The sequence below is a fragment of the Felis catus genome, chromosome E1 (assembly GCF_018350175.1).
Source record: "Felis catus isolate Fca126 chromosome E1, F.catus_Fca126_mat1.0, whole genome shotgun sequence".
NCBI classification, from domain to species: Eukaryota; Metazoa; Chordata; class Mammalia; order Carnivora; family Felidae; genus Felis; species Felis catus.
Window position 1 is genome coordinate 48,066,933 of NC_058381.1, and position 15,782 is coordinate 48,082,714.

At 37.8% G+C, this 15,782-nt stretch overlaps 1 protein-coding gene across 8 annotated transcripts in view; it reads left to right on the forward strand.

The window, feature by feature from the left end:
• Window positions 1–15,782, forward strand: part of HELZ (helicase with zinc finger) — a 163,101-nt gene that overhangs the window by 67,337 nt on the left and 79,982 nt on the right. For 7 of the 8 annotated variants that reach the window (XM_023244319.2, XM_023244321.2, XM_023244320.2 and 4 more), the window contains 4 exons: window positions 3,681–4,014; window positions 5,658–5,788; window positions 10,764–10,943; window positions 11,451–11,555. In XM_023244319.2, coding sequence (XP_023100087.2) covers window positions 3,681–4,014; window positions 5,658–5,788; window positions 10,764–10,943; window positions 11,451–11,555 — 750 coding nt within the window. The remainder of the gene's footprint in view (window positions 1–3,680; window positions 4,015–5,657; window positions 5,789–10,763; window positions 10,944–11,450; window positions 11,556–15,782) is intronic. The other variant, XM_023244323.2, reaches the window with a different exon arrangement.

Here is a 15,782-nt window from a genome sequence, read left to right on the forward strand (position 1 = left end):
GGCGCCTGTTGGGCTCGCCTCAGCAAACCCAGGTATTGGCTTATTACCTTGGTTGATTTTTGTTATCATTCATTTAGTCGGAAATCGTGTAAAGTGAAATTCTCTGAATAGCACTGAAATTCTTTGAAAGAGAGAGAACTGTTCTTTTCAGCTGTTTCTTTTCAAGAGAGAGAACTGTTGCTAAGATTGATCGAGCCGTATTTCTTGTAGCTAGGTGTGATGTGAAATTGGTCAAAATTTGCATGCCTGCTATTCTGCCATTTCCCAAAAGGCGAGGAAGTGTGTAAGCTTTAAGGTGGATTTCAAAATGTGGCAAGCATTAATGGCAAGATGGGTTTTCTTTTTATTAAGAAATATCTTTTTAAATTTTTTTTTTTCAACGTTTATTTATTTTTGGGACAGAGAGAGACAGAGCATGAACGGGGGAGGGGCAGAGAGAGAGGGAGACACAGAATCGGAAACAGGCTCCAGGCTCCGAGCCATCAGCCCAGAGCCCGACGCGGGGCTCGAACTCACGGACCGCGAGATCGTGACCTGGCTGAAGTCGGACGCTTAACCGACTGCGCCACCCAGGCGCCAAGAAATATCTTTTTAAATTGTAGGATATATTTTGTTTTTAAGGTGTTTCTGAATTATTCAATCTTAAAAATACGTTATTTTAAATACCTAAGAAAGCTTACTATCGTAACTTCATCAAAATACATTTTATTAACGTAATAAAACCCATTTTTGATATTTTATTTTATTTTTAAATGTTTTTTGTTTTTGTTTTTGTTTTTTTTGAGAGAGTGGGCACAAGTGGGGGAAGGGCAGAGAGAGGGGGACAGAGGATCCGAATCGGGCTCCATGCTGACAGCAGAGACTATGATGCGGGGCTCGAACTCATGAACCCTGAGATCATGACCTGAGGCGAAGTCGGAAGCTTAACCGATTGAGCCACCCAGGTGCCCCTAGCCTGTTAATTTTTTAGAAAATTAAATCTTACTAGCTGTAACTTCTACTAGAAAGTCTATGTCGTTTTAGAGAGACATATGCTTTAAAATAGAACAGGGAAGCGCCTGGGTGGCTAGTGGGTTGAGCATCTGGCTTCGCTCAGGTCATGATCTCACAGTTCGTGAGTTCGAGTCCCACGTTGGGCTCTGTGCTGAAAGCTCAGAGCTTGGAGCCTGCTTCAGATTCTGTCTCCCTCTCTCTGCCCCTCCACTGCTCATACTCTGTCTGTCTGTCTGTCTGTCTCTCTCAAAAATAAACAAACATTAAAAAAAATTGAACATATGATGTACCTTCTGTGGGAAGAGCTATATTTCTTAGTACTTTTATTTTCCAGAGAGCCGATTTAAAAAAAGGTAAGGAGGAACAAACACGCACTGTTTTCTGGGTTCTGTTAAGGATACTTTCCCAGTCTGCCATATTATATTATGGTTGTTATATTAACCTGTTTTGTTAATAAAAAGAAAAAAAGGACAGGTGAACATAGATTTTATGTAAACTAGAGAGTGTAGTATACTTTTATTTTTATTTTAGGAATGATTTTTATGTGAATCTTACTGCACGTTCTAGTCTTTAAGGAGCCAAATGTAACTAGTTAACATACAAACTGTATTTCTTTAAGTTATCACCCTACTTTTCTAGTTTGCATCTAGTGAAATGTGTAGAGAATGAGAAAAATATAATGTAATTTTTAATAATTCCACACATGCACATGGCAAATTCTGCTAGAATTCATTTGTTATTCATATAAAGCCACATTTTTGAATACTAACTTTAGTATGTAGTTACGTATGTTTGTGTAGTCTTATGTGTTCTATTTAAAAAAAATTTTTTTTTAATGTTTTTATTTACTTTTGAAGGAGAGAGAGAGCATGAGCAGGGGAGGAGCAGAGAGAGAGGGAGACATAGAATTTGAAGCAGACTCCAGGCTCCGAGCTGTCAGCACAGAGCCCGACACGGGGCTGGAACTCACGGACTGTGAGATCATGACCTGAGCCGAAGTCGGACGTTAATTGACTGAGCCAGCCAGCCTCCCCTTATGTTTTTTATTTATTTTTATTTTTTATTTATTTTTATTTTTATTTTTTTTCAACGTTTATTTATTTTGGGGACAGAGAGAGACAGAGCATGAACGGGCAAGGGGCAGAGAGAGAGGGAGACACAGAATAGGAAACAGGCTCCAGGCTCTGAGCCATCAGCCCAGAGCCTGACGCGGGGCTCGAACTCACGGACCGCGAGATCATGACCTGGCTGAAGTCGGACGCTTAACCGACTGCGCCACCCAGGCGCCCCTGTTTTTTATTTTTAAATTACTATTGGAACTTGTAAACTCCTATTATTTATTACATGCACAAATAGCTATTCATATGTGTTATTTTTCTTAAAGATTTCTCTAACAATATTTCTCTTCCCTTATACTTTGGAACTTTAAAGTATGTAAATGGATATTCAAATTTTTAAAATAATTTTTTAACATTTATTCATTTTTGAGAGACAGAACATGAGTGGGGGAGGGGCAGAGAGAGAGAGGGAGAGAAAGAATCCAAAGCAGGCTCCGGGCTCTGAACTGTCAGCACAGAGCCTGAGGCGGGGCCTGAACCCACGAACCGGGAGATCATGATCTGAGCCAAAGTCAGACGTTAAGTGACTGAGCCAATCAGGAGGCCCACTATTCAAATTTTTAATACAGTGTTTTAATTAGATTTGTTTTCCTAATATTGTAAGCAGATGTTTCCATTAAGGAGATGTTCAATATTTTTAAAAAGTTTCTTTTTCCTTTTTTCCTTAAGAATTTATAAGACATTCTCGGCATCATGTATTCAAAAGAAGATTTGAAAAGAAAACAGTTCAGCAGTACCATTAAAAAGTAGCTTTTTCCAAAAATGGATGTATAGATTCTAGAACAATTTTTTTATTCACATATTTTAAACTTTCCTAAGAATAAGTAGAAAATGTCCTTCCCTCTTTTGCTGCTTTGTCTTCTCTCTCACAGCACTGTTTCAAAATGGCAAGGGAGGAAGCTGTCAGTTCAGATCTTTCTTTCACTTATTTCTTGACCATGTAGATCTTGATTCCCTGCCCTTATTTGACACACATATTCTCTCTCACGCTCACGTGCAGACGTGGGAGTGCAAGCGAGTGCGCTCGCCGTTGTGTAATAAGCTAGGCTTTACCCTCTCCTCCCATAATTCCTGCCTGACAACTGTCTCAATGTGGTCATGAACAGAAAGTTTCTTCTGGATTGTATTTGTTAATAGCACTGAAAGAAAAAAAGTCCATTGTAGTTCCCACATAGCACATTTCTTACTGGCTTTAGGTGATTTTAGTTTCAGTGGCCCCTATGGTATGTTTAAGCAGATTTTCATATTAATATAAAATACTTCATTTTATTAAAATATAGTTAGCTTTATCTTAAATGTTCAGGTGTTAAGAATGTTCGTATTCTTCAACTAAGTACGTGTCTTGATGTAACTTGGGTGAGAGTTTATTCGCTTAAAGAAAGTTTTGTTTCCAGCACGGATTAAAGGCAGATAAGTAGTATATGTATATAATTTGTAGCTTGATGGGGTGGAATTGATAATGATGAAGTTTTACGTTTTTGTATGTTTAAATTTGATTTATTCTACTCTTTTAGTTTTTATGTTTTTGATATATAAAATATTCAAACTCCTTTTCTCCTTATGCTTTAGGTTCAACCTTAAAGTGCAATTGCAGATTCTAGCAAGCTTCATGCTCACGGGAGTTTCTGGAGGCGCAAAGTATGCTCAGAATGGACAACTTTTTGGTCGCTTTAAGCTTACTGAAACACTTTCTGAAGATACTTTGGCTGGACGGCTGGTGATGACCAAAGTCAATGCTGTTTATTTATTACCAGTCCCTAAAGAGAAGTTAGTACAGACCCAGGGAACCAAAGAGAAGGTTTATGAAGCTACTATTGAAGAGAAAACAAAAGAATATATATTTTTAAGGATATCCAGGGAATGCTGTGAAGAACTTAATCTTCGGCCTGATTATGACACACAGGTGTGTTTTGATGTGGGGCGACTTAACTGTGGTTGTCTTAGTGTCCTTGTTTTCGTTCCTCTGCCGTCATGAGAAGTGCAGTTGACTTTGAAGTGTTATAGTGGCGGGTGGAGAATTGGACCTTAAAACCAGTTGTCTTTATCTAAGTAACATCTATAATGTTCCAGTCTTATACAAGGCCAAACTTTCTGATTAGAGTTTTGTTTTATTTTATATGTTTTTTTAAGTTTATTTATTTTGAGAGAGAGAGAGAGAGAGAAAGAGAGAGACAGAGAGAGAGACAGAGAGAGAGAAGGAGAATCCCAAGCAAGCTTCACACTGTCATCGTGTAGCCCAACGTGGGGCTTCAGCTTATGAACTGTGAGATCGTGACCTGCGTGGAAATCAAGTGTTGGACGCTTAATCGACTGAGCCACCCAGGCGCCCTGAATTGTATTTTATGTATTTCTTTTTTTTTTAATGGACATTTTATTTTTAAGTAATCTCTACACCCAGTGTGGGGCTCGAACTCACAACCCCGGAGATCAAGAGTTACACGCTCTACCAACTAAGCCAGCCAGGCAACCCTGGAATTTTAAATCGGCAGAAGAACAAATTAAAGGAAGCTAAGCTACATCCAGAGACAGTTCTCACCCGAGGTGGTTTCTGAGGACAGTTCTCACCTGAGGTGGTTCATATTCTCTTCTCTGTATGGTTTTTTTGGTGAACGTGTGTTCACTCTGCCCTAGTTAACCAGAAAGCTAATCATTCACTCATTCATTTGTTCATTTATTTTTTTATGTAAGTAGGCTCCATGCCTAGTGTGGAACCCAACACGGAGCTTGAACTCAAGAGTTTGATATCAGGACCTGAGCTGAGGTGAAGAGTCCGATGCTTAACCGCCTAAGCCACCCGGGCGCCCCTCTTTTTTAAAATTTTCTTCCTTTCTTTCCTTTTCCTTTTTATTTATTTAAATTTTTTTTTTTTTTTTTTTTTTTTTTTTTTACATTTACTTATTTGTGAGAGACAGAGAGAGAGCGCAAGCAGGGGAGGGGCAGAGAGAGGAGGAGACACAGAATCCGAAGCAGGCTCCAGGCTCTGAGTTGTCAGCACGGAGCCGAACGCGGCATGAACCATGAGATCACGACCTGAGCCGAGGTCGGATGCTCAACTGACTGAGCCACTCAGGCACCCCCTTTTTCTTTTAAAACATAAAATTTGGTGAATGTTATTTATTTGTAGTAAATTGATAGTGTCCTATGCTTGGTTTTTATCACTTGAAAGCTGATATTTCACATATGTTCTACTGATTTTATCAAATATGTTATTAATAGGAATATGGTAGAAGCAGATAACCTTTATTTAGATATGAAGTAATTCACAAGCGCTTCACTTTAGAGGTTAAAATGAGGTTAATAATGATATATACATCATTGGTACTACTAAATGAGATCATTTATGTAAAGTGCATAGTAAAGCAAATATTAGCCATAATAATTTATTAAAGTCTCATTACATTTAAAAGAATATCTAAACTTGGCTTCCCTTTAAAGGTTATCTCCACAAAGTTTTCTAGCAAGCAAGGTGCAAGTATTGATGTTTGTATTAATGGTTGTTTGTTTGTGTTAATGCGTTTTTTTTTTTAATTTTATTTTGTGTCTCAGGTTGAACTTCAGTTTCAATTAAATCGATTACCCCTCTGTGAAATGCATTATGCGCTAGACAGGATCAAGGACAATGGGGTTTTGTTTCCAGACATCACTATGACTCCAACCATACCTTGGAGTCCCAACAGGTATAAAAAAGGAGATGCCTCCTTAAAGGAAGTTATGTTAATCTTATGTTGAACATCTGTATCAAATAATGTCAATATAGTTTTATAAGTGAATTTGCTATAATCTCCAGGCACCGTGTTTTAGTTGAGAAAGGAGAGTAAAAGAGCCCTTAGAAGGAAACATTTGGGATTGGTCATGTATTTTCTTCACTTTTTCTCAGTGTCTAAATGAGTTCTATCGTTTTTCTCAACAACCTTAATTTGACAGCATGCCAAGCAATTCAGGAATATTTTTGAGTAGAAGTTGAGTGGGAAAATTAGGACTTTTTAAAAAGTGGTTCAAGCAGTTAATTTAAAATGATTTTTTCATATAGGAGGCCTTTTTATAATTTAAGAAAATGGAGAAAGTATCACAGAAGATAATATTTCTGAAACTGCTCTCAGGTTAATGGTTGTATAAATATTTTCCTGCTTAAATTCACTTTGGTACATCTTCACGAGTATCTTTTTATTTACTTATTTTGAGAGAGAGAGAGAGAGAGAGAAAGAGAGAGAGAGAGAGAACTAAAGGAGCAAGAGAGAGGTAGAGAGAGAATCTCAAGCAGGCTCTGCACCATTAGCGTGGAGCCCGATGCAGGACTCAATCTCATGAACCGTGAGATCATGCCAAAATCAAGAGTTGAATGCTTAACCAACTGAGCCACCTGGGTGCCCCTTCATAAATATCTTTATAGCGATAGTTCTAATTTGTTTCCATACGAACAGTGACAGACGTATGACTGCATCTTTCTCTTCGTCCTTTTCCTTGGATTTTTATCCTCCTGGCCCCTGCTTCTGCCCTATTCTTTCTACCTTTCTTTCCCTTTTCTTTCTTTTTTAATCTCATTGGCTCTCCACAATGGAAGTGTATTTATTTACTACTCATGTCAATCCAGTCATGGTTGGGCAGCCCGGTTCCATCACTGATGGAGGATCTGGTATCTTCAGTACGTGGTTTCCAAGGGTTCACCCTGCATGTTGACGTCCAGCTGACAGGCAGGGAGAGAATGAGCACAGGACCATGTGGGACATTTTTACGGGCCAGGCCTAGAAGTGGCATATACCTCTTCCCCTCACGTTCCATTTCTTTTGGTTCTAAAAACAGAACAAAGCACACCATGCCTCACAACACACACACAAAATTATTTCTCCCTTGTTTTGCTTACCTTCACTATCCCTTTCCCATTCTTTTTTTTTACTGCCAAAATTCTCAAGCAGGAGTCGTTTATATGTTTCTGCTATTCTTATATACTTACCCTGTAATCTCTGTTTTTCCCTTCCTCACTCTCCTGAAAGTAATCAGTGATCTACCAGTTGTAAAAGTCCAGTCTTCTCAATTCCCATTTGATTCATCTTTTCTCTACCCTTCCCCCTCCATCCATTCTTACAGTCAGTGTATAATTTAGAGCTGGACTATGTCAGTAGCCTTCTCGTCGGTCGTCTGTCCTGCTGGCTGTGTTTCCGTTCTCTCTGGTCCAGCCCACACGTTTCTTCCAGTTAGTTTGCTAAAATAATCATTTCGTTTCACTGCTTACAAATCTCTGAAGGCATCTCCTTGATATGTTGATAGTTTGAGCAGCTGAACACCAACCCTTTATGTGGTTCCATTGGCAGGGTTTTCCAACAGTAGCTTCAGATTTCTTTTATTTTTTCTACTTGACACCTCCTTTCTCCCTCTAAACTCCCATGTTCTAGCTGGATTGAATCGCTTTGAAGTTTGTTTAATTGGCCCTATGCTTAATTTCTTACAAATTAAAAAAAAAATTGTAAAAGTTACATAACACAAAACTTGCTCTCTAGACTTTTTTTTTTTTTTTTAACTTTTATTTTAGGGGGAGAGATAGAGGATAGAGATACATCGCACAAGTGGGGTGGGGGAGGGAGAGAGAGAGAGAGAGAGAGAGAGAGAGAGAGAGAGAGAGAGAGAGAATATGAATCTTCAGCAGACTCCATGCTTAGCATGGAGCCTGATGCAGGGCTGGATCCCACAACCCTGAGATCATGACCTGAGTCGAGATCAAGAGTTAGACGTTTAACCGACTGAGCCACCCTGGCAACCCCCCCGCCCCCCATACCACTGTAATTTAAATAGTAACTAAACGGTAACTGAGGGTAGGAACATACTCAGAAGCCATTAGCCATTTAAAATCTTTTCTGGGATAAGGTGGAATATAGATAAATGAAGTTGAGAAATTATTCTTGAGCATGTGGTCTCTGAAGTAAATGTAACAATGCATCAGACCAGGGGGAAAAGGACATTGGATTAATTTGGTTCAGGGATTAAGTATTTTTTATTCAGAATAAACTTGAATAGACTGTCTTCCTTTAAACTGTGAAAATCAGAGATAATTGGCATGTGTATTGTAAGTCCTCTTCCCTTTATTGAGCAGGTGGTGTAATAAAGACAACTTGTTGGACTCATGGGCCTTCTTCATTCATGACCAGAAACTGTAGAAGGGACTGACATTGATGGTTTCTCATCTGACACGAAGCATTTGTTTACACTAAAGCAGTTGATGAGTAGAATGGGCTATATAAATAAAAAACAGAGGAATTGTATTTGAGAACTGTACCCATAAATCTGTCATTAATCCCTCAGATTTATACTTTTTTATTTAACCTACTGTTTGTCTTATTTATAAGGTCATTGAAGTCATCAGATATGAAGAACTGGAGGGTGTTTTTAAAATTTTTGTTTGGTTTTGAAAGTGTGTATTAGCCAAGTAACATCTCTCAGTAAACGTAGTAATAGAAGCTAACGTTAATTGAGCACTCATTGCTCAGTTATTTCCCTAAACAGCTTGCACGTATTCTCATTTGATCTTAGAATGACCATCTGATGCACATGTCATTATTTCCCTGTATAGATAACGGAGCCATTGGGGTCAGGTATGAATGCAAGTAACAGCTTACTGAACTAACCGTGGCTTAAACAAGTAGAGATAGAGGCCCAGAGGTAGGTGGTCTAGGACTTGCAAGGACTCTGCAGTACCGTCAGGGACCCAGGTCTCACCTCCTCTGCACCATAGAGCATGTTGGTTTCCTTCTTGATGTCCATTACCTCTTGATTATGAGATGGCAGCTACAGTTTTACTTACCACGAGCTCATTCCAGCCAGGTGAAGGAGGAAGGCAGAGGAGCAAGAAGGGCTTTCTTCTGGTGAGGCTTTGTTTGTGTTCTATTGAGTACAGAAGCCCTTCTGAGGTACCTCTTCCTCTATCTCATTGGGCAGAATTGGATATTTAGCAGAGGAGGCTGAGGAATGGAGTGTCCTAGCTGTCTAGGCTCAGCAGTAGAGGAAGGCAGAGGGGATGCCATGGATGGTTTGGGGTAACCATTGCACAGTTCTCTCTCTAGATTGGATCTGGGCTTAGTGATCACCAAAAGTAATTTCCTCTTTACAGAAAATGGAACACTGCTATGTTCTGGCAGAATTATGAGTCACTAAGCTGTTTTAATGATGAGAGATTCTTTGGAGTAAAAAGCTTGAGCTTTAGTGGACAGTTGCCAGGAAAACTAGTGCCACTGGTCAGAGTTCTTTTGTTTTTTACTTAAAAATTTTAAATTCCGGAAAAGTAAGTAGTGATGTGTTCATATAGTCAACGTTTATTTCCTAAGGTTTTACATTTCCTAGGAGACCTTCATTTGTTTGAAATAATCTGTCGAATACATCATCAGTTACAATTTTTTAAAACTGAAAGTATTAAGATTTTCCATGAATAACTCGGTTCTGATATAAGTAGAGTATAGCCTCTGAGAGAAGGAATTTTCCTCTAAACCATGGTCTCCTATTGCAGGATTATTTTGTAGGCACTTTGATTGTAAATTTTCTAAGAGTCTCTTTACATGCCCGTCCTATTTTGGTTCACATCCCTAGCATTTTTACCATAGTTGTTGCAATATTTAGTATTTTAATTGTAGTTGTGAGAAAGAATGCTGTTGATTCTCTACTTGGTTTGATCCCTTTCAGCATCTGCTGTCCATTTAAATCTTCGAAACTTAGCCAAGTCGTAGAAGGGACGCTCATAAGATGGATCTCATTACAGCAGCCATTTGTGCTACCATGACAGGTGTTCTCTACCCTGCAAAGTAGGACATATGTACATTATGTGGGAAAATATTAGAAAACAATTCGTATTGTTTGGCTTTTGATATCTTTTTTTAAAAAACTGCTATTTTCTGAATTCAGAACTTTGTGACATTTGAGTATCTCTCAACCAAGGACATAGAAGTTTTTTCTTTGCCTCTTGTTTTAAACTTCACTAAAGAAATCTTTCCGTGAACTAGAATTTGAAATTCGGTTCGTCTCCTTTTTGCATTTTACTTGCTAATGTGAAGAAACTAATACTTCTTTATTACCAGAAAAGTTTTCGGATACCTTTATGTAACAGGGAAATTACATTTTTGATTCATTGCCATTACTATTTATAGACATGGCAGCAGCTAGACTTGTGTGCTTTCTAAAGTTATCAGAATCTTTCTGCACTTGGAATAGGACAAAGTAATTAAAGTGAGTTTTGATCAACAGCCTGTGCCAACTCTGTTGGGTAATTTTCTAAAAAGAAGTTATAGAATAAGCATTTGTTGTTACAGACACTGTTTCTTGAGTATTAAAAAAAAGTTGTTGTTTTTTTAATGTTTATTTTTGAGAGACAGAGCATGTGTGGGAGAGGGGCAGAGAGAGGGACACACACACACACACACACACACACACACACACACACACACCCAAAGCAGGCTCCAGGCTCTGATCTGTCACCACAGAGCCCGATGCGGGGCTCCCAACTCACGGACCGTGAGATCGTGACCTGAGTTGCAGTTGGACACTTCACTGACTGAGCCACCCAGGCGCCCCTGTTTCTTTAGTATTTTTAGTGGTTCCATAAAATTAAGCATCCTCTTGTGTTTTGTTTATTAAAAGATGCATGTGTTTAAAATAAATTTTTATTTCCTATAGACAGTGGGACGAACAGTTGGATCCTCGGCTGAATGCAAAACAGAAAGAGGCTGTTCTGGCCATCACAACTCCTCTTTCAATCCAGCTGCCTCCCGTCCTCATCATCGGACCCTATGGGACAGGCAAAACGTTCACTCTAGCTCAGGCCGTCAAGCACATACTCCAGCAGCAGGAGACGAGGTGAGATGGTGCTATGTGTGCTCCGATTTCATTAGGAGGGCACGACCTCTGTTCTTGTTGTGAATGCAAAGCTAAGACAATTAAAAAAAAAAAAAAAAAAAAAAAAAGAAAGAAAGACCCACACCAAAACCCCAAAGGACTAAAATTTGAATTCTTTCAAAATACACTGTTTTAAAAAATTGGCAATGTAGAGAATGATAGCTTTTAAATAGCCATCAAAGCTCCAAGATTGCTAAGGAATTGTGATATATGTTGGAGCCAGAAGAGTTGGGCATACAAAAAACATTTTGTGTCATAGATTTAAAAAATGATTTGGGGGAACCAGTTTCCTTGACAGCTTAAAGAGTAGTACAGTTTCCTAAAAACATCACTGAATGATATGTAGACAAGACTGAGTAGGCTGAGGGGAATGTGTAATGTTAAGATGGCCGCTGCTTTTGTTTGGTATTCTACTGCTTGAATAGCTTTGTGTTTTATCATTCTTTTTATTTGCACCGTTTATTTCAGCAGGATTCTCATTTGCACCCATTCTAATAGTGCTGCTGATCTCTACATAAAGGATTATTTACATCCATATGTAGAAGCAGGCAATCCCCAGGCAAGACCTCTCAGGTATTTTTTTAAGGCTTATTATGTATCTGTATCATACTTTGTTATTCTTAAGAAAAGGTGTCTGTAAAGATTTTAGTAACTTCGAGAATACAAAATCTTGAACTGTGTATTGGCATTTGGAGGTTATGCCTTTTGAAGAAGCCATTTAAAATTAAGGAAAAATTTAAAAATCTTCGACCATTCATTTCGTAAACATTAAGCAAAGAGAAAGACATCCTTTTTTAAGTTTTGTATGTAAAAATGTTGAGCAGATTTTGATGTGTACCTCTAAAAGCTACTATGATGAAATAATATAAATATGATTTGTTTAAATCAAATTTAATTAAAATTCTAGCATAGTTTGCATGGCAGTAGTCATGCAGTGGTCATAAGATTTTGACTGTGATCATGCAGGTAATTTCATAGGAACTACCCATTAGAGACGCATGAAATACTGAAATGATCTCTGTAACAAAATGTAACTGGTATTTACAACTTTTTGCTATCATGTAAGAGACAAAGTGTAGAAGAAACGTTCACGTTGATATAGAAAGGTCCTTTTGAGTGTATATGGATATAAAATGTACTTAAACACAGATTGTGGGGGAATAAAATCCTTTTCTTCAGAAAACAATAAAGAATCATTAAATGGTTGTTTATTACACCATTTGCTTTCATTGTTATATGAATTAATGTTTAGTTTTGCCATTTTACAAACTAATATGTCATGCCCTGTGTTGTTTGAATACAATTATTGTTTATCAGTTAATTTCTAACCACACTTTTGAATCATAATCCACTAACTTTTTATTTCTAGTTGAGTCCAGGCATGGAAAAATGAGATTATGCTATTTAATTCTTAATAAGCACAACCAAAGCCATTTGAAAGATTTTACAATTGCATAAAAAAGAACAAAAGAGAAAAATGTGGTGTGACCTGCTAACACAGGGTTTTATGCCATACTTTGTTTCAACTCTGGAAGATAAATTAGAGTAGAAATAATCCAGTAGAACCCGGTTGTATTTAATAAGAAAACATCGCCTATATATAATCACTCTAAATGAAAATGAAAATGTGGTATTTATCAGTGGATAAGTTCATCAGTACCTATTTTGTTTCAGATTTGAATCTTTTTTAGTCATAAGTGAAAACTCAGTAGTGAGTAGCAGTTTTGCTCTGAGTGTCCTTACTTTAATGGAGGTGTTTGTTTTGTTTGCTTTTATTGTTGGTGTGTGTGTCTGTTTATGTTTGTGTATGTATGTGTTATATGGGGATGGTGACAACCTCAATTATCATGGTGTACTTGACTTAGAAACAGTGGAGGAAAGCCCCCTGGAATCTTGATTGACCTAGGATAGGTCATTTGATATTTGGGGCAGAAGAGCCCCACCATGTGACTAGCATTGTGTTTAGCTTTTCTCATGTAAAGTAATGTTTTGGAGGTTATAATCCACATAGTACATTGAAATATGTAGAATAAGAGGTTCTGTTTCAATAGGGTCTGTATAGTTGTAGTGGTCCACAAACAGAAACTTGCCTCTAGCAGAAAATCTCACCTCTCCACACACATCTCAAGAGTGGTTCAGTCAAAAAGCTTGAAAAATATCTAAATATAAATTTCAAATTATTTTATTTAGTAAATGGGATAAAATAAGAAAAGTCTTGACTTTCCTAATAGTTTCTTTTTGTGGCCCTACATGTTCACCATAGTTTTTCTCTTTGGGAATGGTGTTAACTTGTAAATGTAGTTCCTAGGAGGATAATGCATTGAATAATTAAAATTTATTAGTGCCATCTGTTACTACATTAACTCAGATTAGTTTACAATTGCCCTGCTAGACCTCAAACACGAGAGCTTTGGGAGATGGGATAGAGGGCATTAGAATGGCTGAGCGCTCTGGGGAGATTAGCTTTATCTGAATTGTCCCAGGATGCAGGGGAAAGAACACAAGAGGGCACCAAGTGTCTGTGTGTGACTTGGAAGATGTGCTGTCTCTATGATGTAAGAGTTTGTCTTCTGCACTGCGTAGTCTAGAGCGGGCCCTGGTAAATGCCATAACGTGTGGAAATAGTCATAAGCATTAAATCGTTTAATTCAGTCAGTACGTTTAAATTTTTTTTTTTTCAACGTTTATTTATTTCTGGGACAGAGAGAGACAGAGCATGAACGGGGGAGGGGCAGAGAGAGAGGGAGACACAGAATCGGAAGCAGGCTCCAGGCTCTGAGCCATCAGCCCAGAGCCCGACGCGGGGCTCGAACTCACGGACCGCGAGATCGTGACCTGGCTGAAGTCGGCCGCTTAACCGACTGCGCCACTCAGGCGCCCCTCAGTCAGTATGTTTAAATATAACACACTTTTATGGTTGAAATGTATAAAATTCAGTATTACGTGCCAGGAGTTGAGCTTAAGATATTTGGGGATGGAGGTTTTAGAAACCATTTTAGATTACATTTTGTTTTTATTTCCTACTTCATTAGAATTAATAGACTTTAAGATGGAAGAGAGAGGAAAACACGGTATCTGTGTGTGGTTCTGCTGATCAGTATCTGGTTCTGGCAGATTACTTAGTAGATCGAGGTCCTCTATGGAAAGTGTATATTTATTGCTTTCTGGGCAAGTGGAAGGTATTTATTGTTTTATATAGATTTTCAAAGTAATAGATTTATTCTGGGATCAAGTCTTTCTGATTCTGTAGTGTCTTGAGTAATAACATTTTGCTGGGTTGTTTATTGCATATGAATTTAAACCATGAATAAAATTTCAGTGAATTAAGATTATGTATTACCAGACAGTCTCCTGCTGCACATAATTCATGTGGGATCTCTAGATGGTTTGTTTCTAGAAGTCTGTAAATTACTTAATTGGTGTCATATTGCATCCTGTGAGCTTGAATATGTCACTTGTCACTATTCTCCAGTTTTGAAAATGTTGGGTGTATTTTTTTAAAGTTTGTTTAGTCATTTTGAGAGAGAGAGAGAGAGAGACAGAGGATGCAAGCAGGCAAGGGGCAGAGAGAGAGAGAGAATCCCAAGCAGGTGCTGCACTGTCAGTGTGGAGCCCGACGCGGGCCTCGAACTCACAAACCGTGAGATCATGACCTAAGCTGAAACCAAGAGTCATATGCTTAACCAGCTGAGCCACCTGGGCGCCCCTGTTAGGTGTGTTTTAGATAATCCTATAGACAGTGTCCACCTTAACTGTTGCGCAAAATAAAAGTACCAAGAAAATGTTTAAATCGTTTTGAAGTCAGCACTAGAATATTGTACTTTTAAGGAAATACAGGCCTCATGATCAAACTTGGTCTTTTTATTAGCTTCAACATGAGGTGGCTTTCCAAGGTAACTGCAAAAAAAGTCAGTAGTGAGACTTAGAACTTCAATTTTTATTTTTTCTTTGAGGGAGAAGTGGTACTTGGTATGAGTTTTGATGAATAATTTGAAAAACCATTTTTCCAATTTTACCATGGAAAGTATGGAAAATTTAGAAAATAAGGAAGAAAATAAAAATTATCTATAATCTCACCACACAGAGATAAATACTAATAACATTTTGGAGTTTAGTTTCTAGTAATTTATGTGTTTAAACACGTATTTTAGTTAATATTAATGGAATCAGAATTTGTAAATGATTTTTTATATAATTTGTAAAATGAGATTTTTCATATATTTAAAAGTAAATTCTGCTTTGTTCATCTGATTAAACATTTTTTATTAAAACCTAAAATATGTTGTTGAACATTTTTGCATATTTTAGAAGTGATATTGGTTACTCTTACCCAGTTTATAGTCCTTCCTATCCAAGTAATGTGTTGTTGTTTTAAGTTTATTTATTTATTTTGAGAGCGAGAACGCACGTGCGTTGGGGTGGGGCAGAGAGAGAGAGAGAGAGAGGGAGAGGGAGAGAGAGAGAAAATCTCTAGCAAGTTCTGCACTGTCATTGCAGAGCCTGATGTGAGGCTTGAACCCATGAACTGTGAGATGATGACCTGAGCTAAATAAAACCAAGAGTTGATGCTTAACTGACTGAACTACCCAGGTGCCCCCAGAGTAATGTTTTTAAAATACATTTCTTTTTTTTAATTTATAGAAATATTTATATATTTCATTTATATATATATATATATATATATATATATATATATATATATAATGAATATATATTTCATTTATAGCACATGAGCAGGGGAGGGGGGCAGTGGGAGAGAGAGGATCTTAAGCAGGCTCCATGCTCAGCGTGGAGCTCAGT